Raw genomic sequence first — 21696 nt, forward strand, 5'->3', positions numbered from 1 at the left:
GCGGCCCTCAGATTACGAGTAGAATGCCTTAACCTACCTGGCTGAACAAAAGCTGTTCGTGAATCGATTTCCAGAATAAATTGTGAACTCTGGATTGCTAGTAATATCACACTCCTGTGTTTGTTACGAACTTGTTTTAATATTGGGTTGATTTTACATGACCTACACGAAAGTATAGATGTAAGTACTGTATTTTCAACAACTAGCTGTTCTTGTTTTTTTTATAATACGATAAGTTCAGGTGGTGCTTAATTTCTATTAGACGTGAGATCCGTTTTGGTTTTATCTGTCGGACGAAATCGTATAAGACTAGTTATTTCTCTTACCCTCGTCAATATTTCCCTTACGGATGTTAAAATTGTTACTGGTGAACTTTAATACAATTTAGTTTAGGATAAAAAGTTTTTTTCAAAGAAATTGTAATACAAAACAAGATTTATCATCAAAACTAGTAAAAAAAAAAAAAAGAGAATTCAAATATTCACTACTTCGCATTTTGGTGCTGGTATTTAGTTTCAACCATAGATAAAATTGCCAGGTAGAAACCCCGAAGGTGGTATAGTTATCCTTAATCTGCCTCTAAAGAGAGCAACCTTTCATCAACTAAACCGCTAGAAAAGTAGAACTGTTAAACTTTTGAGCAACTGAGTCTAATAGTATTTATACTTAGTTATTTCATTGGATGGGATAGATAGGTTTACAAAACATATATATATGTGTCCAAGGAAGTTATCCGACATCATGCAGAGGAAAAGTTATTTTGATTTTCAATAATCGAAATAAACATTCCCTTTCTGACTAAATGTAATGAAAATAGCATGATCAGAGAATCGTGTTTGGAAAATTAATCGACTTTTAAAACCTTTGATCATTTTGTAAAAAGGTAATACTATTGAAAACCTAGACAGTAACTGTTTTATGAAATAAAAGTTGGTTGTGGGTGCTTAAACTAACTGCCTTTTTACAACTTTATCGGCTAAAAATTAGAGACATGGTATGTAATTATTAAAAAAAACGTTATATAACCGAAACAGTTTTTATTTTTGATATTAATACTTACATAGGTTAAAATTTTTTTGTCAAATAATGTTATGGGCTCTTGTCATTACACCTAGCTACAAGTCAATTTTATTAATTTCGAACATTTGAACAAATAAGTTTGTTTACAGCAAATAACAAGGGGTAATCAGAAAGAAAACAAACAGCTTTCTAACTTAAACACTAGAAGTAGTAACTAGATCCGCGTTTCAAAACTCAATACTGATATTCACCTTTGGTAACCCCCACACAGTGGAATGTCTACGGACTCCGACCGCTAGAAATTGGGTTTAGATACTCGTGATGGGCAGAGCACAGATAGCCTATTGTGTAGCTTTATGTTTAAAAATTAAAAACAAACACCTTTGGCGCCCCATTTTGTCTGCCAGTGGGACAGAAATAAGTCTCCAGACTTACAACGCAAGAATCAGGTATTTGAGTGCCCTTGGTGGACACAGTAAATGGCTTGATGTGGCTTTGCTATAAAAAAAACATATGACCTGTTCCTAAAATCAACTTCCGTGAGCGTTGAATTTCGGTGTTACTTCATCCTTGGTTCATCACATTCAATAACCCAAATAAACTGAGTAGTTTAAACTTACACTTCACTGTTAATTTGTATGAAACAACTTTTTCATTTAAAATAAAATCACTGTAGAAATACGACATTTAAATAAAAAGAAATTTATTGTACCTAGCAATGTTTCGAGCAACCATTCTTCTTTGCCTTAATTAATACAAAAATAAAACTAAACCTGAGGAGAAGGAGCAGTAGTTGCAAGAAAAATCGTAAGTTAAGATAAAATACATTTATTTATGATCAAGTCTGTGGTTTTTACAGTTATTTAATTTTATTGTATTGGTCGAATTCCAACTTTTCAGATGTATTTGCTTTAATTTTGGAATGTGCCCCTAGCAAGTGTTATGGCGAGTGCATGTTAGTGTTGTAGGCGTTACGTGTCACGTTATTGTTGTTTATAAACATCATAAAGCTTAAACTTTAAAGAAGAGGTTGGGTGACTGGAAAAATAATTCTAAAAACTGAAAAAGAAGTAAAAATGGAAGTCTTCCAACAAAATAGATTTGATAAGATTCGTGAGAATGCTGCATCCATAGTATATTGTACTGAACAAAAACTTAATCAACTTAAAGAATATGACACAAGCGAAATTGAACATCAGATAACAATGGGTAAGTCCAAATAATATATTAAATATGATAGCCCAAGACTTTGTTATACAGTAGATGTGTGATGACTTGGATGACCATTATAAAATTGACTGTAGTTTTTTTTATATCTGTGCTAAAGAATGTTATTACCAATAACGAAGAAAATAGGAATTATTCATGAATTAAAAAATTCGTGGTTAACCATATGATATCTTTCTCTCGGGCATACAGGGTTAAATGCGTCTACACTAAACTTTAATCAAATTGCTTAACTGTATTAAGTTTTTACTTATTAGTATTTCTTCTTTGCACTAGTATAATCAACGTATAAACACTGCCCTTTCCAAAGTATTTATGGGGGAGGGTTGATGGTGGTGTTTCAAATTAATGGATCTCTGATGTATAGTTATTATGTTAATCATGTGTTTGTATATAAGATGACAGGATATTGACAACTACCATTTACCTGTCTGGTGTTCCTTCAGGAAAATTCAACTACAAGAAAGCAGATTGGACTAAATATCAAAAAGTCGTAGACGTAATTCTTCTGATAGAAATAATAAATAATGTCATGGATGCACATGAAATGGATTCCTGTTGTTATACAATCACTGAATGTCTGAAAAACACAGCAAACCATACTGTACCCAAACTTAAACAACCAGTAACAACACAAATATGGCAACCTCATGCAGAAATAATATAAATTATAAAAGACAGAAGAAATCTAGAAAGGCATGGGGTGGCACAGTGGTCTAAGGTTCAGCATGGTAGAAGTAGAAATACCCTTGGGATTATTTACTTGCTATCAACTTCCTGGAAAATAGAAGTTGCAAAGTCAAGGCAGGCATGCCCAAGGAGGTGTAGTTAGCTCTATTCTATCCATCATCTATGTGAGCAGTATGCCCTTAAAAGACCCAAACTTTGGGTATGCATCACAATTTGCATATGATGTTGCAGTCTGGAAGAGTGCCCCCACCCCATCCATAGCAGCAACAAATCTACAACAATTATAAATAATACAGAAGAATACTGCCAGAAATTTCTCATAAAAATAAAAATATTTGTCCCAAAATATGAATTATTAACATTCACAAGAGAAACAAAACATAAAAATAATCACAAAATTATATATCAATGAAACACTTCTCCAGACCACAACCATTCCAAAATGTTTAGGTGTAACCTTCGACATGAAGTTGATATGGGTGAAAAATGTAAGTAATATATTGACAAAAATTTGGAAATGCACAAATTATGCAGGAAGTCTAACAATTAAAAATCAAAGAACCTCACTAGGCAATATAATAAAAATATACAAAACGTACGAATCATCATCAAATAGGCATGGGTAAACATAGTATTCAAATATGTAAATAAATTACAGTTAATCCAAAATCAGTAATAACTGCAGAATACAAAGTTCCTCATGACACACTGTCAAAATTGTTACACAAGTATGTAAATATAAAGAATAAACTTCATAATTCTCTAAATTACTTTGAGAAAAACTTGGAAAAACAACCTACTGTGCAAATTTGATCTTTACTACATACATGATGAAAATAGACCTAAGTCTCCTGTTAATATATATTTTAGAAACAGACATCTAATAAGGCCACCTATTACTGGACTATAAAACCTCCACAAGTTTTGGACTAATATGATAACATTAAAAAGGGTTTTATATATAAAATGTTCTTGTGTTAGTTGAAAACTATGGAAATGTGTTGTCTGTATATATCAAACCATTCATTAAGTGTAAGATTTTACAATACTGAACATTAGTAACATTACACACAATATAATAAGACTAATGCAGATGCCTACATGGACATTTGTTCTAAAATGGGATGGGAGTAAATGCAGTTTACTCCATCCTTCATGTTGTATCATCAAAAACATTTTCCTATAAGCAAAACCACAATTCAGACAGGAGGAAGAGGTCCCAGTGAAGCCAACCCTCTCTGGTTGACAAAGACCAAAAATCGCAATAATGAGAACAAGAAGAAATTATTTTGTATTGTGTAGTATGAATTGAAACTGGTGTGGCTTTATTATAGTTAATTATAATAATTTATATATCAATATATTGGCATACAGTGATACAGCACATAATGGCATTCTTTTAACATGTTGTATTGTTGCTTGTGTTTCATGTAGAGTTAGTAATGTGAAATTTGGTGTTTAGATATTTATCAGAAACATTTTCATAGACAAAATGATGATTAAGTAATGGTAATGGAAAACAAAGAATATTTTATAGACATGACAACAATTTTTAAGTTATAAACTTTTGGACCTACTCCAGATTTTTGACTTTATTTTTTTAGACAAAGATTCTTTTGCACAAGTACTAGCCAGCTTTTCAGAAAAAAATGTCCCAGCAGCTGCTCAACTAACTGATATACTTTTGGAGAAGGAAAATGATGAAATCATGGTGAGAATAGTTTGTAACAAATAGTAAGTGTACAAAACCTATTTGTCTGCAATAAAATAGATAATGATTTTTCTCTCAGTGTGTAGGTATTTATGTATTAGATAAACTGAAACACAGAGGAGGTTAGAAAATAATTTATTCTAAATTTAATTAATTATTCACAGGCACTCATTTATATCTGACAATAAATTTGTAGTTACTGTAAGCACCCTTCGATTAATACGTTTCCCCATAAAAGTGGTTGTTTTTTTACCTGTTTTATGGGTATTTTTATATGATGAAACTATTTTGTCTTTGGTAACTCACTTCATGTTTTAAAGTAATTTTGGAAGTGATGTATTATTAAGTATCATCAGAGAAACTTTACTGAAGATATGAGGTACCACATTCAAGAGTTTGCTCCACAGCAACAAAAATATTTGACAAATGTAACAAATAAGAGAAATGTATAACCTTTTTTTTCCTGTGTGCCAATAGCGTCTATACCTCATGCATAACCGTCAGATACTAGCTATGAATTTTGAAAGTGTTGAGGTAGCTCGAGAGATTGCAGAGAAAGAGTACAATATAGCGAAGAATATGTATAACTCACCTAAGAAACAAGAAGGTGTTTATATTCCATTATTTGAAGCATGTATGGGAGCTTGGTCAGTCTGTCGATGGGATGAAGATTTCAAACAGGCAGAGGTAACATAACTTCTATAATTTTACATTTTTCATAAGGGTACTTGAATTAGGTTTTTGATTGAATTTAGTGAACATGAGATATAAGTGGACCTAGAGAATGTAGTTATTTATCATTGTCTATTTTTGATATATAGCATAATAGTATTCTCAAGTAGATCATGAATTTTTCAACCACATATGATTATGAAATTATAATTTTTATGGTCAGGTAGAAAGCCACATGTAATGGAGTATGTTTTACTTAAATATTCAAACATATAATTTTTGTTTACTTTCTCAGGCATATTTGATGGAAGGTAAAGCAGTTGCAGAAACTGATGGTAACAGGGACCATCAGCAGTTGGCTCAGATGTTTTATCTTGGTTGGAAACGATTACAGGGTTCGCAAGACATAGAATTGAATAATATAAGTATTTTGGCTGACCAGACCTATGATCATAAAGATGTTTACTCTACAAAACATCAGCTTATGGGAAATTTTTATGCGTAAGTTATAATTTTTCTTTGATAACTTTTTCTTTTCAGCTACTCAAGTTTGAGAATCTCTCCTAAATCTTTATCATGCTTCCAATTAATGGGAACCAGTAGCAACGTCAGTATGTAAATGTACAGAAAGGTCAGTTCAGAGTTTTGTATCATAACTCACCTAGTTATTTTTTTCAACTTTTTCATGAAATTTCAAGAAATACTTGTGTATGTGAGCAATATTGGATATTATTGCTACAAATCATGAGCAAATTGCTAATATATACTAGATGTATTTCTTTGTTGTTTTTTACAAGATGTTTTTAAATACTATTCATTGTGAGCTTTTGTTTTGAATCAGGAGGTAAATGTCCAAAACTTCATTAATCATAGAATTATTGATGGCAGATTGTATAACTAGGCCTCAAAGGGTTCAGAAGCAAAGTTTATGTCACTACCCTCATTAAATCTTTTTTTCAACATCTCACTAATTTGCTTTTTCCATAATTCCAGTATTCAAATCTTTAGATACCAATTTTCAGGGGCTGGGGGCAATTACCACATCTGTTGCTACTCTGTTGCTGAAGAGATTGGTTCAGGAAACAGGGTTTTTAAGGACAGTGCTTAAAACTTTTTATGCAACCAAGTGCTTGTGTGTCCATTACTTTATTGGTGCAGAGACCTTAATAACTGGCATTACAGAAAATGAATAAACAAGGGTTTTATTGGTATGGCAATTAAACCGTAATGGTTTTTGAAGTGTTATGAAGTATGAATGGTTTAAAGCAGTTTTTTTGTAAATCTTTTACACTTAGTGTGATGCAATATGTGGTAACTTTAGGATTAGAAAAGAGGCTTTTCAAAACTAATTAGCTTAAGTTCTTTTTGGAATAATTAACTATTAGGTTGAGAATAATTCGTGAGCGTTTTTAAATAATTTCATTCAAGCATTACATGCAAGACTATACAATACTTCAATGCATGAACACATTACACCCAAAACATTTATTATGATACTTTATTTCATTAATACCTAGGTATATAGTATGCATTGTTTTAAACGAAATTGCAAGAAATTAAATGCGAAAAGCAGATGGTGTCGAAAATGCTCGATTTTGTCCACTTGACATTCCATTTAATGAGCTGAAAATGAAAGCAAAAATTAAAGACATATGAAAATCAAATACACCATCTATTAGAGCAAAAAATTATCTACCAAATGACATGAAATATTTTGCGAAAGCGTTTCATTTATGAATATATTTTTTAACTTGAAAAAACGCTCACAAATTATTCCTCAACCCAATAGTATAGAGATATATGTTTTTTACTACTATTTTAAACCTTGACATTATCAGTAACATATTTTATCTTTATTAAACTACAAAAATGGTATACTTAACAATAACTTATGAGTAAAATATGATTATAAAGGACTGGGATTTGAATCCAAGTCTTCAGGAGAATAGGACTAGTGTTTTATCACTGAATTATCCAAGAGAACAATTTGTAAAGCTTCTTACATGTATGATCACCATGCTATGTTATAATAGGTACTCAGACCAATTCACAAGAAGTTTAATGCATACTTGCTGTTATTTCTAAATTTGTTAAGAAATGGTGAAAAGTGATATTTAACATTAACTTTGAAGGGACTAGAACTTGGACTCAGGTTGATAGAACCAGTGCTCTTCCACTGAGCTAGTCATCTCTACCAGTATTCACTTATAAAACTTCTCACTGTGAGTGTGATCCATGGAATTTTAGAATAAACATGACTGTGAATAAACTTCTTTTAATTTGATCTGTATACCTATCATAAATAGTTGTTTATTAGACTAGTTTAAACCATCAAAGCAAACCATAATATAAAAGTTAGCCTTTTGTGTGTTATACCAGTGATATTTATGATGTTTTTTTTTTATTGTTTAATTAATATATTTCTAGCATTTAGTAAGGCGTTTTAATTATAATTCAAATGTTTGTAGCTCTTACTGTGAACTGGGACTTAGTAAAGAGCATTTCCAGCAAATTGATAGCATTGATGAATCACTGAAGAAAAGTGGTTTCATTAACAAGATTTATAACTTGGAAGGCAGAAGTTATGATGTTCAGAATCACTGCATTGAATTTTTAACACAGGCTTTTGAAAAAGGTAAGAGAACAATTTCTTAACAGAGGTTGAATAAAAATAGTTATCAAAACTTTAGTAATGAAAGAAGGTAAAGCCTCTTAAAGTGTTATTTTTGAGAATTAGATTATTTTCATCCAGTGTAATAAAATCAAATGGTTATGAAACTATGAATTATATAATCAGTAATCTTAACTGCTAGGTCAGTTCATTGCTTTATAATATCTCGAAATGAAATAGAAATCTTAAAAGATGCTGAATAAGGTATTTTGTTGTAAATTGGGAAACTTCATTTGAAACAAACACTAAATATTTATGGAATTTAAGCAGAGGACAAGAAATTTGTGTGAATGTTAAACAAGTTCAGATAGGTTTAAGGTGTTTGGAAGAATTATTTATGTTAGTTGTGGGTAACAAATGGATAACTACAGTTTTGTTGTTGAGAGAAAATTCACCTAATAAAAATTTTGGTAATCATGAACTATGGTATTAGTATTTCTGACCCTTTCTTTTAACAATATGGCCTTGTGTAAGTCTTAAAATTAGGAGTTAATGAGAAGACATGGTTAGCAGTTAATAACTTGCAAACAAACATAAAGAATTAGAGAGGATTTGGTTCATGTGCTGATCACAATTACTGGATGAACAATCAAATATCAGCTCTTGCTGTTTCTGGAAAATAGGTTGTGTGCAGAGGTTTAATTATTATAGATCCTAGTTATAAACTTTGAAACCTAGATCCAGACTTGAATGACTTTAAGACAAAGTGTTTTCTGCATGTGGCTGTGATTAGTATAAGAAATCTATTACAGGTTTGGTTTGTTTTGAATTTTGTGGAAAGCTACAGAGAATATCTGTGGTAGTTGTCCCTAAGTTATATGTGTTAGAAGGTGATTAGTTAACACCACACAGAACCATCTCTTGAGTTACTCTTTTACCAATGAATATTGGGATTGACCATTAAATTATAAGTCCCCCACAGCAAAAGAACAAGTGTGTTCAGGAATGGGAATTCAAACTTGTGTCACATAGATTGTGAATGGAGTATCTTAACCACTGTTTGTTAAAGAGGTGGTGTTAATTAAGGGCTACTTAATAGCTGTGTTGGGATAATTTATGAATGGAAAAGTTTGCAATTTGAAATTTTGAGTTTGTTGATTGGCCAGTAGATTATCTGTGATACTCTTATCCTGTATTATTGAGCAGAACCTCTGTTACTATTTTTTTCCAGATTTTATATACTTTGTACAATAATTGGTTCAAGTTGGAAAAAAAAACACACGAAAATTTGAAAATATATTTACACTGAGTTCACAAACCATGCCCAGAAATATAGTACCACTTTGTTAGGAGTTATTTTTAGTGTGATGAACATGAAACTGTGTTCTGTGTGCTAAAAATAGCATAAATAAATGCTTTTATGAAATATAAGTTCAAGGATACTTAAGTAAAATGTTTTTGAGAAATTTATGGGCCTTTGGAACTTGGGAACCATGCACTTAGAAACTGTATGTTAAATGACTAGCACCACTTTTATAGTAATGGTAACAAATTCTGTTGTGTTTCTTACATTTTTTCATATTGACCTTTGTGGAGGATATCTTGGATTTGATCTGCCTGTTTGGAGGATATGGAGCACAATATTCCATTTGATATACATTGTCATGCCAAGGATGTTGCTTCTTGTAGATTCATAGTGTAATTTCAAGTGTAGTATTGCCATTGTACTCACCAAAAATGCCAACAGTATGTTGAAGAGGTGGTTGTTGAATGCCCCTAGTGTGTATTATAATAGACTCATCATTGTTAGATCCTTCTTGAAACATTTTGGTAATTTATTCTTTGAAAATATTATTATACATTGAATCATAACAGCATCCATATGCCAGTCGTAAAGCCCAACTTTGGGAAGATGTTTCTTTGCCAGTGATTGAATCAACTTCTTCTGGTAAAATGATTTCAGTTGATGGGGAACTTTATTGAATAAAATTAGTCTTTTCCTTATCAGTAAGATTCTTTGCAATGATCATTGCATAATGTATGGCAACAAGAGCTTTGCAAAACATATTTGGGCTGTTGAAAACAATTACATGTGAAACATTTGGAATTTTCTTCCTCAGGTTCTATAGATACATTAAGTGCATCTTTTGATAAGTGTGATGATTGTGATTTCTTATGTCTCAAGTGAGAAGTTTTCATTTCACCAACAAAAATTACAATTCCAGTTAAATTGCCAGTTATCGTTTCAGCACCTTCAAAATTCAAAATCATTTTTGTAACCTGTAACGTTTACTGACTTTGGAAAAGATGTTACTAGTTACTTCTTTTATTTCTGAGAAATTTTTTTTTTTATACACATTAGTGAGGCTTTGACAGTCTGTAAAATAGCAGTCCAATCTTGTTTGGAGTCACCAGCAGAAATTTGATCTTAGTAGCTTATGCTAAAATCATCCAGTTCCTTTCATTCATTCTCCAAACACTCTGGGTTTTCATCATTATAAACCATTCATGTATAAAATATTGTGCATCTTTTATGATAATGCTCAGAGTCTTTTTTTTTTTTTTTTCATAGCAGTAAATTTGTTCCAATTTCATCTTGTAATCCATCACAATGTATGCTCCCATACAAGGTAAATATTGCAATAAATTAGCAACCTGAAGTTGCTGGTTCTGAACATATAATTAATCTTTGTTAAACACATTAAATTTGTTTTGGAAGTTGGAAAGAATGTGTGATTGTCTGCATGAGTGTATCATTGGATGTGTTCAATAACTCAAAAATGTAATGAATATATATCACATCTTGTTGGTATGGCAATGGATGACATGTTAAGTACGTGATATCTGGTTGGTATGGCAGTGGATGACATGTCAAGTACGTGACATCTGGTTGGTATGGCAGTGGATGACATGTCAAGTACGTGACATCTGGTTGGTATGGCAGTGGATGACATGTCAAGTACGTGATACACATATGTCTGGAGATGTATTCAGTACAAATTATCTTCAAGCATCTAACACAGCCCTCTACATTCCGACACTCAGTTACATAACCCCTTTCAAACATGTGGTCAGCTTCCAGTCAGTTACCTCTTCCTTTCTTTGTGAACCTGACAATGACCAAAGAAGATCGAAATGTTGTTCGCTCCTGTACATAAAAAATATTCTCAACCCAAACGAGCCATTTTAACATATATAAATTATCAGAATACTGTCCTTTGAGATTGGCTTCTGCAATAGTCAACATGTACATGCAATTGTTTCTCCTCTGGGGATTTTCAGTCCTGGAGAGTATCCAATTTAAGAACCTCGAGTTATCATGAATGAGACTTCCAGAAGCATAATCCACCCACCTTTTTCACTTTTGCATCCAAATCTGTCTGAGTTGCATTTTTCAATAACGGTTTCTTCCTTGTCATTATCATCTACATACATATTAGCAATATGTTTCCTCTTTCCTCCTGTTATATGTGATACTTTGGGTTTAACCTTTTGAACTATATGAGGTTGGCTGCCAAACTTGTGGGACATCTTCACTAATAGAATATCCACAGTGGCTAAATGAATTATATTTACCACAACATGAGCTTTTACACTTACATGCCATTTTGGCATATCCGTGACCCATTTTCAATTCTTTCCAACCATGTTTGTCTACAACAAATCTAATGCAGTTCTGAGCACTCCAGATTAAATGTACAGAAAACTTTAGCCAATGGAAAAAAAATTGCATTCATGACCTGTTAAAAATTTTCTTGCCTAGTTAGTGAATTGTGTGTTAATAGGTTTGTTTTGTTATTTGTGTTGTATAAATTACTGAGTAAAGCAACTATGATTTATTGTATATATTTAAAAAACAGCTGTGATTTTAATATGCTAGATCAGAAGGAGTCTGAGGAGCAAAATGGTTTTTTCTCACTGTTATATTCATGTTTGGTGTGATAATAATAAACAGATAATAATTACTTAATTCTTGCAGGAAATATTTGGGACCTGACAAAAGTATCTTCTGAATTAGGCATGGCTTATTGGAACTTTATTGCTCTTGGAGAACTGAGTTATGTACACCAAGCTCTCATTTTTCTCATTGTACAACATAGTTTGGCTAAGAAATTGAAATGGAAGACATATCAGAGGCTTGCACTAATAAACATTGGCCATATTTTTAATGGTAATGTAGAGTTATGCATTAATGTTTTTGTTGATATGTTTATGTTAGATTATCATCATAGTATATTATTGTTTTAACTACTGAAATTGTTTATACACACAGCATGTTCTTAGGTATGAAAAAATTAAAAGGATTTGAAAAGCTGAAACATACACTTGAATAAATCTGTCTAAAACTTGCAAAACAAATGGAAGGATTTACATACCTACTTACTTACTCTGCTATGATCTGTACTTGAAACCAAAGATTGAAGTGGCAGCTTGTAAACTTATGATACACTCACTAACACCAAATGCAGAAACTAATAAATTAACCAACCTAAAAGTGATCAGAAACTCAGTGTTTAAGAAAAAAAGTAATTTTATTTAGTATTATTTTTATTTTGTGTGTGTATTTATGTGTATATATATACAAAGCTAAATCAGAAAATAAGATACTTGTGATCTTGAGGAGCAAAATGCTGTTTTTGGCACTATTGCATTCATGTTTCTTTGTCTGTCTGTTATCTAACCACTCCTAGGTTGCTGGGCCAACCTCAACTAAACTTTTTGAGATGATAGTTTGGAATAAGTAGCATGTTAGTGGTGGTTCACAACCCATCCTCTCCCTCATTATTCCTGTTGTTGAGTATTTATTATTTGTGATATAAGTTAACTTTAATTACAATCACAAATGGCACAATGTCCCTACACCATAAAACATTTTTTAAATTTCATATAACACAACATACTCACAGTGTTGGGGGAGAGCAAACAAATGTCTTGTTTATCTCAGAGAGTGTACTAGTATCCACGTGGAGAATTGCAGTGAAGAAAAGTGGTTGCCACTATTACAGTAATACATAAAAAACATCCACCATAAGGCTGATATGAAGCAGTATTTCTTGAGTTATACCCAATTCTTACTTTGACTTGTGCCTTACAATTTTGCCCCATAAGACACTTTTACAGCTAATGACCATCAATTAATTAATAATGTTAAATTGTGTGGAAGGACGTTAGATGATGTTGAAAACAGGTAAGAGAAAACATTTCTTCTGCCGCTACTTTTCAGCTACCTCTTCCTACAAAATGACATCGATCATCACATAGTGTATGCCATGTTTTTATGTATATACAAATTAAGTTCTTAAATCTCATACAAAGCTTTACCTTTTGCTGAGTTAATGAATACTGTAATAATATGTTATAAATAAATTGTGTGAAATTAGGAATTTTGTGTTATTTATCATAGCATTCACCTCCATATTTTTTTACATTAATAACCCAGACAAAGGACAAGTACCTCATATAGTTTTGAATAATAGGAGTTTTTATATTATTAATGTAATATCTTTTTTTTTATTTAAACCATAAGGTATTTAATTTTATTACATTAGCTCTTGGTCTTCTTAATGAGGCTGAATGTATCCTAACGGAAGCTCTCTCAGCATGCAGACAAGTTGGAGATAAAACAACAGAGAGCATGGTTATCGGAGCACTTGGAACTACTTACAGAAAGTTGGGTGTGTACTTATCTTTAGTAAATATTTAATAGAGTGCTTATCACTGTAATGTGTCTTCCTTTTTTTGATTTTGATTTTATTTATGACAAAGTTTTATTTTTTATTATCACAGTGATATAGGAATATACAATTCTAGGGAAACATTAATTTGTACAAATGGTGCTCTTGAACTGTGTAATGTGTAAGTTTTAGAAGTCTACTCTGTCATGTCATAGTCTTTAAAATAATTAAAAGTGGAAAAAAAAATCAATTCATATTTTCTGCCCGTCTCTCTGTCTCTTTTTTTTTTTTCCTTAACCATTATTTAAGAAAATTAAGATATTCCTATAAATCAGAGTTGGTAATATTGGAGGTAAAATTATTACTTATAAATCTGTCTGGTTGAAATTTTCAAAATGATAATGGTTTGGAATTTTACGTACCCTTATGTCTCAGGATTATTAGTAATATAAGAAAGCACATTAGTGTGATGTTATTATGATAACATTTTGAGCCATTTAAAAATTGTTAAACCAGATAATAATCACAGCTTGTTAGTTAAGACCAGGTTTTGCTACAGTTTGGTATTGTGTTTTGTCTGATTCGATACATCCTTTAGGTCTGTATGACAAAGCAATATGTCATCACACTCAACGTCTTCAGCATTGCCAGAAGGTAAACTATCTTCGAGGTATATCAACTTCTTTTTGTGAGTTAGCACTGGACTTTTGGACTGTAAGTGTAAGTAACCTTTGTATAATGTTCTCTTCTTAACTTCATCACGGTGTTGTAACATCTTAGACCTTGTTATCCTTTGTTTTGTAAGATGTAATAAAGTTGTACAGGTCAGTTTGTATCACACAAAGACAACAGTGGTGCCTTTAATCATAAGTTTTTGGATTTATTTTAAACATTATCTTGTGAAGCTCCAGAAAAAGAGTGCTACTTTTGTTTTTCTCCAGGACTTAGAACAAATGGAGGACAAACTAAAACAGGCCATAATATATCAAGAATTGATGAGGTCAAAACTAGGTCAAGAGGATGTGTCTCGTGTAGCAAATTTTGACTTCAACCAGAGAGGATCTTACAATTTTATGCAGGTGAAGACAGGTCATCACAAAGCATTTAATTATAGTTTAGTTTGTTGTTAATAACATCCACGAAATAAGAAATATTAACTTTTTGTTTTGTTTTGACATTCTAATGTGTAGATATCTACTGAAACAAGCAGTTTGAAACGTATACATTTGCAAAAACGTGTATATTAAAATGAAGTAGAATTTAATCTGATTATATTAACTAAATATTTATTAAAAATTTTTCAAAGGTATAAAAACCTTACAATAAAGGTAAACACAAATGCTGTCATATTTCTTTTGGCATTAAAGATAAACATGAATCCTGTCACATATTTTTTTGGCATATACATACAACACATGTAAATATATAGGATGGTGCAAAACTCATGCTCCATGGGGATTTTGAAATAACAATAAAAAAAGTAGGTACTGTTTTGTTTATTGATGTGAATATTCATATTGCTGGCCATTAACTTTGAATCAGTAAGTTCTTCAGAGTTAATGGTCAGCAGTTCAAACATTTAATAAAAATAAACAAGTAAGTATGTTTGTTTTGTTGTTATTCACCTTCCTTATGGGACAATATTTGCACCGTCATGTCTGTGTATGTAAACCAAAACTGTTTAATATGAAATTCTAACCTGAAAACAAGAGGGAAGTCTCAATAGCCACAGCTGTAATTAGATCTAAAATCAGTCAAGAGCTAAATGTTTGTACTTGAAAAATAAACTTGGAGCCATTCTATGACCTTCTATACCTTGGCTAAAAAAGAAAAAATATTTTTTGCCTGTGCTTTCATTAACTCATAAAGAAAAAAAATATTTCTCTTTCTCTCTGTATATGTATCCCAGTTTTGCATCAACCTTATAATAAATATCTCAATCTTGATTTATATATATAAAATTCTAACCGAAAAAATATAAACATTTGTATGTTACTTTTCCTTTCATTAACTCAGATTTTTTTTTCAGATAAAAGATCCTTAGGATATTGTGCTTTTATTCAAAAAATATATTTTATTAAAAAGTTAAAACGAGGTTTTAATCTATTTTGTCATAGAAAAATTGTTGAAATTTTTTACTTTTATCCATTCTTAAGTTTGATTAACTCCCCCCCCCTCATTGTTAAAGCTATTAGACGTTATTCTGGCATACATTATTTAAATCTCTTATGATCTCTTAGCTCTTACACCACACTAACAGTTTTTAATTCCTACAAAGTCTGTTCTAGTTAAACATGGAAAAATCAAAAGTGCATTAGCAGTTTCAGAACTAGCAAGAGGAAGGGCTCTTGCCAATCTCATCATGAGAAATGTAAAAGAGTCTGAGAGTGGAACTCAATCCTGGCTATACAATGACAGCAAAATTTACAGGTAAAACAAAAACAAAATAAATAAGAATATACTAATAAAATTATTTTTTGAGATGTTATTGGAACATCATTGCAATCTTCAATGTGATGACTGTTTACACAAAAATTTAGTTAATTAGTCTTGTTGGTTGTTGATGTATTCAATGTATTTTTGATATAACAGTTTGATAAACACTATAAAGAAATGACTTTAAATTTGTTACCTGAAATTTATAATGATTACTTCAAGTATAGATTAATACAGATTAATTATGTTCAGCTTTCCTAATATCCATCACTTTCATTATGCTAATATTTAACCAGTTGCAAAATTTTAAGTATGAAAATAAATATGGATCACCTATAACATTGAAAAAAATTACATCTGAAATTTTCCTAATCAGCGAAATGAATACTTGAGAAGGTTGGTAGTGTATGTGTATTTATGAAAAACGTAACTCATTTATTAAACCCTACTAAAATGACAAAATTTAAACACACCAACTGGTTTTAAAGCTATTTGAAAGCCAATTTATTTTAGATAATTTAGGGTGAAATAAATGTGTTAATCATTTCCATTTCTTTAGAAAAAATTTGGAAATACTATTAATGCCATTATCTGTAACCCTATAAAAGTTCACAGCTTGGGGACTCCTTGATGGATGAAATCCTGAAAGATTTTTACCTGACTGCAGATGAGATGAATTCTACTATCATTGTGTATACCATGATTCCAGAATTAAACCAGAATAGTCTTCTGGAGCCGTGGTTGTACATCTGGGTTGTAAAGAGTAAGGACTATCTCCAACCAGGAGAAGATCAAGTAGTCTTTCGAAGAGTTTCTTGCTTAAATGTGATGATTCCTGACAAAACTTCAGAACAGGATGACCCATTGAACAGGGTATCTAGAAGCTTTGGACAGATGACTTTAAAGGAAGAATGTGAGAGCTATTTTTATCTGTTATAGTGTAGGTAATAAATATTAGTAGGCATAACCTAAACTAACTTTTAATAATGCAAGAATAATTTACTAATAGCTGCATATGTTTGCGTGTGTATATATTTTTTTTCTGTAGTTTTTTACATTCATAAAATTTAACAACACCAAAAATAGTGGAATTCAGCATACTTGTCTGCAGATTTATTTAAACAAAAACAAGATATTAAATCATAATGTTGTCAAAATAACTTCAACTTGATACTAAACTGGCTGGAAATGCATCTTTGAGAAACAATTTTGAATTTTGATTATAATTGGGACAAATTTTGGTACTAAATTAAACTTGAAGCAAGCATTAATATTGCAGTACTTTTATTAGCTTCACATTATTTTAAAGTAATACTGAAACCCTAATTTACAGGGGGTTTATCTTGTAATCAAAATGACCTTTCACCAAAATAATGGGGTAAATTTTACATTTTTTTATAAGTTGCTTTAAAGTTATAAAACCTTAATTGTAGAATCTTCATTAGTATATTTTTATTCACCTTTTTAACATTAGAAAAAATCTGTTTAAAGATTTCAAATTATTTATGAATTACATGAGGCCTATATAAATGTTTTATATTATTAAGTATAAAAGTTCTGTACATTTTAACAAAGGTATTATGATGACCTTTCAGTGTTATTTAGATAATCTAAATGTAAAAATTTAAAGTGGTGAACAAGGATAATGCCAAAGATGAAGCCCACAGTGCATCTATAAATTCCAGCTTGTCAAGCACAGGAAGCAAAAACTGTTCGAAGTCTGTAATTGAACACAGCACACTGTATCAAATACTGAGTGATCTAAAGCTTGTTCAAGCTGTCAACAGTGCATATCCAGACATTTCTGAAAAAGAAGAACAAGGTAAAAGAGGACAAGAAAACGACAAAATCAATAAAATGGTAAATGTTATCCATGTTTTTTCTGTTTCTCCATTCTTTAGAAATTTCATAATTGTTAAGTAAACTCTGATGACTGGTAGAGCTTACCTTTATCTATGGCCAAAGAAACTATAATATTTTTTAAATGTTACCCTAGGTAGAGATCTTGGTAAATATTTAAATAAATGAAATGCAGGGGGGGGGGGAATTAAAGTGATTAAGATTTTTTATTTTTATTTTTACATACTAATACATAAAAGAAAGTAGGGTTGCCTGGTTGTCGATAAAGTATTTGGAAATTTTTAGACTTAACTAATATCATCAACCTCAAATTATGGTAGAACTTGTGTAAATAAAAAAAATATCATACAGTTTTGTTCACATACTATTATTAATTACCCCTAACAGATTTTTGAAGTGAAATTTTAACAGATAGGTAAATGACAAGGAAGTTAAAAAAAACTTTATTGGTTAGCAATTACACTGCAAGCAATACAATATACCATTTTTTCCCCTGTGTTTATTGAATTTGAATAACACACATAACTAGTTATCCTTATCATTCTCTGAGCCAGCGGTAAGTTTGTGAACTTACAAAGCAAAAATATGGTATTCCATTCTCACCAGTAAACAAAGCTCAGATAGTTTTGTGATAAAATAAAGAAATGTAAAGACAAATATTAATCCTGTTAAATTTCATAATATCAGCAAACATTATCATCGGGGTACATATACCTTTTAATAAGTTATAATATTTTCAAATCTAAAAAAAATATTCTGGGCTATTATTTTATTTGTAATACATGAAAAGATTAAGTAGTTTTATACAATAACACATTAACAGGATTATTCTAATATTTTGAACTTTTCAAGTTGTTTGCACTGTTATTAATAAATTAAATAGTAGGTCTCTATCCAACTTCACAAAGAAATAGAACTTAGTAACACCTATGGAAAAATAGTTGAGAGAATTTAATGCTATCTGCCTGAGCATCATTTATTCCACATCAAAATTTTACTAAACTACTTATTTTTTAGGTTATACCATGTAATATAGCATAAAATCTTAGCTAATAATCCATATTTTAAAATTATACAAGTTTTAAGTTCTTAATTTTACAAGGCAAGATTTTTAAAAATTCTGAATTTCCCCTACTGTGAGAAAGGTGACATATTTTCTTTAGGCATCCCATCTTATCTATTTTATTCACCACCCTTCCAGTAAGTATGAAATTTGACAAATTACTCACTATAAAATCATCATTGGTTATAGAACCATAAAATAAAGGATCAAACTTCTTTTGCGACACCCACCTTTAGCATCCTCTCTTTCATGATTTGTTATTCATTCTCTCTTATGCTAAATTCTGTATTATCTATAACCAATAGATAGCCAAGGTTTTCATCTTTTAAATAATGTTTTATATTACCTTGTTTTCTGAACAGAAAATTGTCAGATTTTCTTTCCATATTAACTTCATTCCCATGGGAAAGATAATGATTAGTTAGGATAAATCTGTAATGACTCTTGTTAAATAATTAGAACACCAGAAGAATTGTGGTAGTTAGAGGAAATTGTCTGCTTGTTGCAGGTTATTATTTTATGTTCTCTTGTGCATTATCTGTTTTGTATTATAATTAATCTCAGACAACTCTCTGAGTTATTATGTTATGTAAGTTAAATATTACTATTTTCAAATAGCTGGAAATTTTAATTTTAATTTAGAAGTTAATTGAATGTCGGTACATATCAAATTTACGATATTTGCCAACAAGATTGATACACACAGTCTTCTATCTTAATACAAATATATTTTAATATACAAACAATAATAACAGTTATTACAAATAATGATTTATATACTAAAGTTTTACAAACTCAAACAATATTCTGTTTTCTATCTGGTCTGGAAGTGAATATTTTATCGGTGTTCCAGGTCTACAACAAATGATTTAATTTTATGTTCATACACAGGTACACTTTGCTTGACAGCTAGCTAGTTTGAAGCACATGTAAGTTTTCAGTGATGACTATATCTGATGTCCTCATAGAAATATTAACATTCAAAGTTAATTCACTGAAGTTAAACAGTTTGTAGTATTCAAAATCTATAAACGTTCCTGGTCAAATACCTGTAGTTTTCCAATTAATAAGCATTTTAATCACATTTATAGATTCCAAGGTTTATAGTACATTAATTATAGCAGACCAACAATTTTATTAAACTGTCTCCCCCTGTGTTGGAATTTATAAACTTTAAGATGAGGTTCTTGAAATTTTGATTGGCAACAACACTGGCAATCACTAGTATTTTACATAGATTGTACATTGTTGATTCTTATGCTCAAGAATCTTCTTCAAATTTAGAGAACAGATGGGACTTTTGCAATAAACATTTAACAATGTGAGTTAAATGCATTTCTAAATATATATTAAACTGAAAAACTCATACATGATATATAATACTAGACTAAATCCTTTACATATCCAATTAAGTAAAAATTTTGTGCATTACTACCATTAGTACAGACACAGATAAGTAACTTATCTCTTGTGTTTTTATATTCATTCTTTATTTATTATTATAAAAGAATCTAAAACATAAAAATAGGGATATCTCTAGGTAAAATAAGTAATAATAAGATAAAAATATTTTATGAGGCATGCATATGAGCAGTTTAATTTAGCTTGTGAATAAGGTAATTTAGTAGCATAGCATGAGCTGCATGTTTCCCCACTGATTTACAAGTTATAAGGGTTCAGATAGTAGTTAGACACAATTAAAACAATAAAATTTAATTATAAATAGAGAAATACCATTATGAGCTTAAAGCTACTTAGAATAAATGAATGTAGTTTCATGTTACAATATGAAGTCATTCTAGAAAGAAAGAGAAAGGAATTTAGGTTTATTTAGATTTTTATTTTGTGATTATGAGGTTGGTCAAATTGACCTACCTTGTATAGAGTTAGGGAAGAGAAAATATAAAGTTTTACTGAAAACAAACACTTTACAGGTTTTAGAGATTACATAAATGAGATGAAAAAAGTAACTAATCGTAATGTGAAAATTAGTTTGTACGTGGACTATTCAAAACAAATACTCAATATATTCGTGGACAATATTTTATTTTATTAAAAATATACTTCATTAAAAATATTAGTTTTTTTTTTTATGAAAGACTTATAATATTTAATGAAAAGCTGCCAAATTTCATGAATATATACACTTTAAATTAAAAGCTGAGAGTATAAAATCTGTAATTATTCTGGATTAAGTAAAAAGAGGTCATGATCTCAGTCAAATTGTCAGAGTCTGTATTAATAGATAAATGTACTTACTAAGATATTCTAGTCCAAATTTGTTGCCAAAGTAAATAAAAATTATGATTTTTAGACTTTTTCAAGTTTTTACATAATTGACTGTAATTCAAAACAGCAGTAACTAAATTCAAAAATGCTTTATACATCTGTGCCATTACCTCCTGAGCATACCTGTTTTTGTTTTTCCAGTCTGTCATGTAATCATCATAATGGTATAACTCTCCATCAGTAGGAGACTGACATGACTTCCGTGCTCAGTAATCCTCATGAGAACTAGCATATGATTATAGGCTCAACCTTTTCCTCAGCACTGCCTGTTTTCAGACATGGTTTTCCGGTATTTTTTTCTGTTGTTTGATATCTTCATCAGCTGGCTTCTCTCTCTTTAGTGCTGTATTGCTATTATCCCTGCACTTTTGTTCTTTAGACTACTTTCCACAAAATGTATGAAGTGAAAGATCCATATAAATGTATATAAAAACAAGTTCCA

The 21696-nt window shown here is 30.6% G+C and overlaps 1 protein-coding gene across 3 annotated transcripts in view; it reads left to right on the top strand.

Annotated features, from left to right (window-relative positions):
• Window positions 1-1943: 1943 nt before the first annotated feature.
• Window positions 1944-21696, top strand: part of LOC143226558 (uncharacterized) — a 35945-nt gene continuing 16192 nt past the window's right edge. For 2 of the 3 annotated variants that reach the window (XR_013014672.1, XM_076457676.1), the window contains exons 1-12: window positions 1944-2229; window positions 4542-4648; window positions 5126-5335; window positions 5616-5821; window positions 7789-7955; window positions 11911-12102; window positions 13481-13606; window positions 14205-14326; window positions 14548-14685; window positions 15885-16036; window positions 16651-16955; window positions 17673-17902. Coding sequence is in view for 2 of the 3 variants with exons in the window: in XM_076457676.1 (XP_076313791.1) it covers window positions 2097-2229; window positions 4542-4648; window positions 5126-5335; window positions 5616-5821; window positions 7789-7955; window positions 11911-12102; window positions 13481-13606; window positions 14205-14326; window positions 14548-14685; window positions 15885-16036; window positions 16651-16955; window positions 17673-17902 (2088 nt within the window). In the remaining variant the exon portion in view is untranslated. Of the gene's footprint in view, window positions 2230-4540; window positions 4672-5125; window positions 5336-5615; window positions 5822-7788; window positions 7956-11910; window positions 12103-13480; window positions 13607-14204; window positions 14327-14547; window positions 14686-15884; window positions 16037-16650; window positions 16956-17672; window positions 17903-21696 lie in introns of those variants that run through there. The other variant, XM_076457677.1, reaches the window with a different exon arrangement.

Source organism: Tachypleus tridentatus, chromosome 9 (assembly GCF_004210375.1).
Source record: "Tachypleus tridentatus isolate NWPU-2018 chromosome 9, ASM421037v1, whole genome shotgun sequence".
Lineage (NCBI taxonomy): Eukaryota > Metazoa > Arthropoda > Merostomata > Xiphosura > Limulidae > Tachypleus > Tachypleus tridentatus.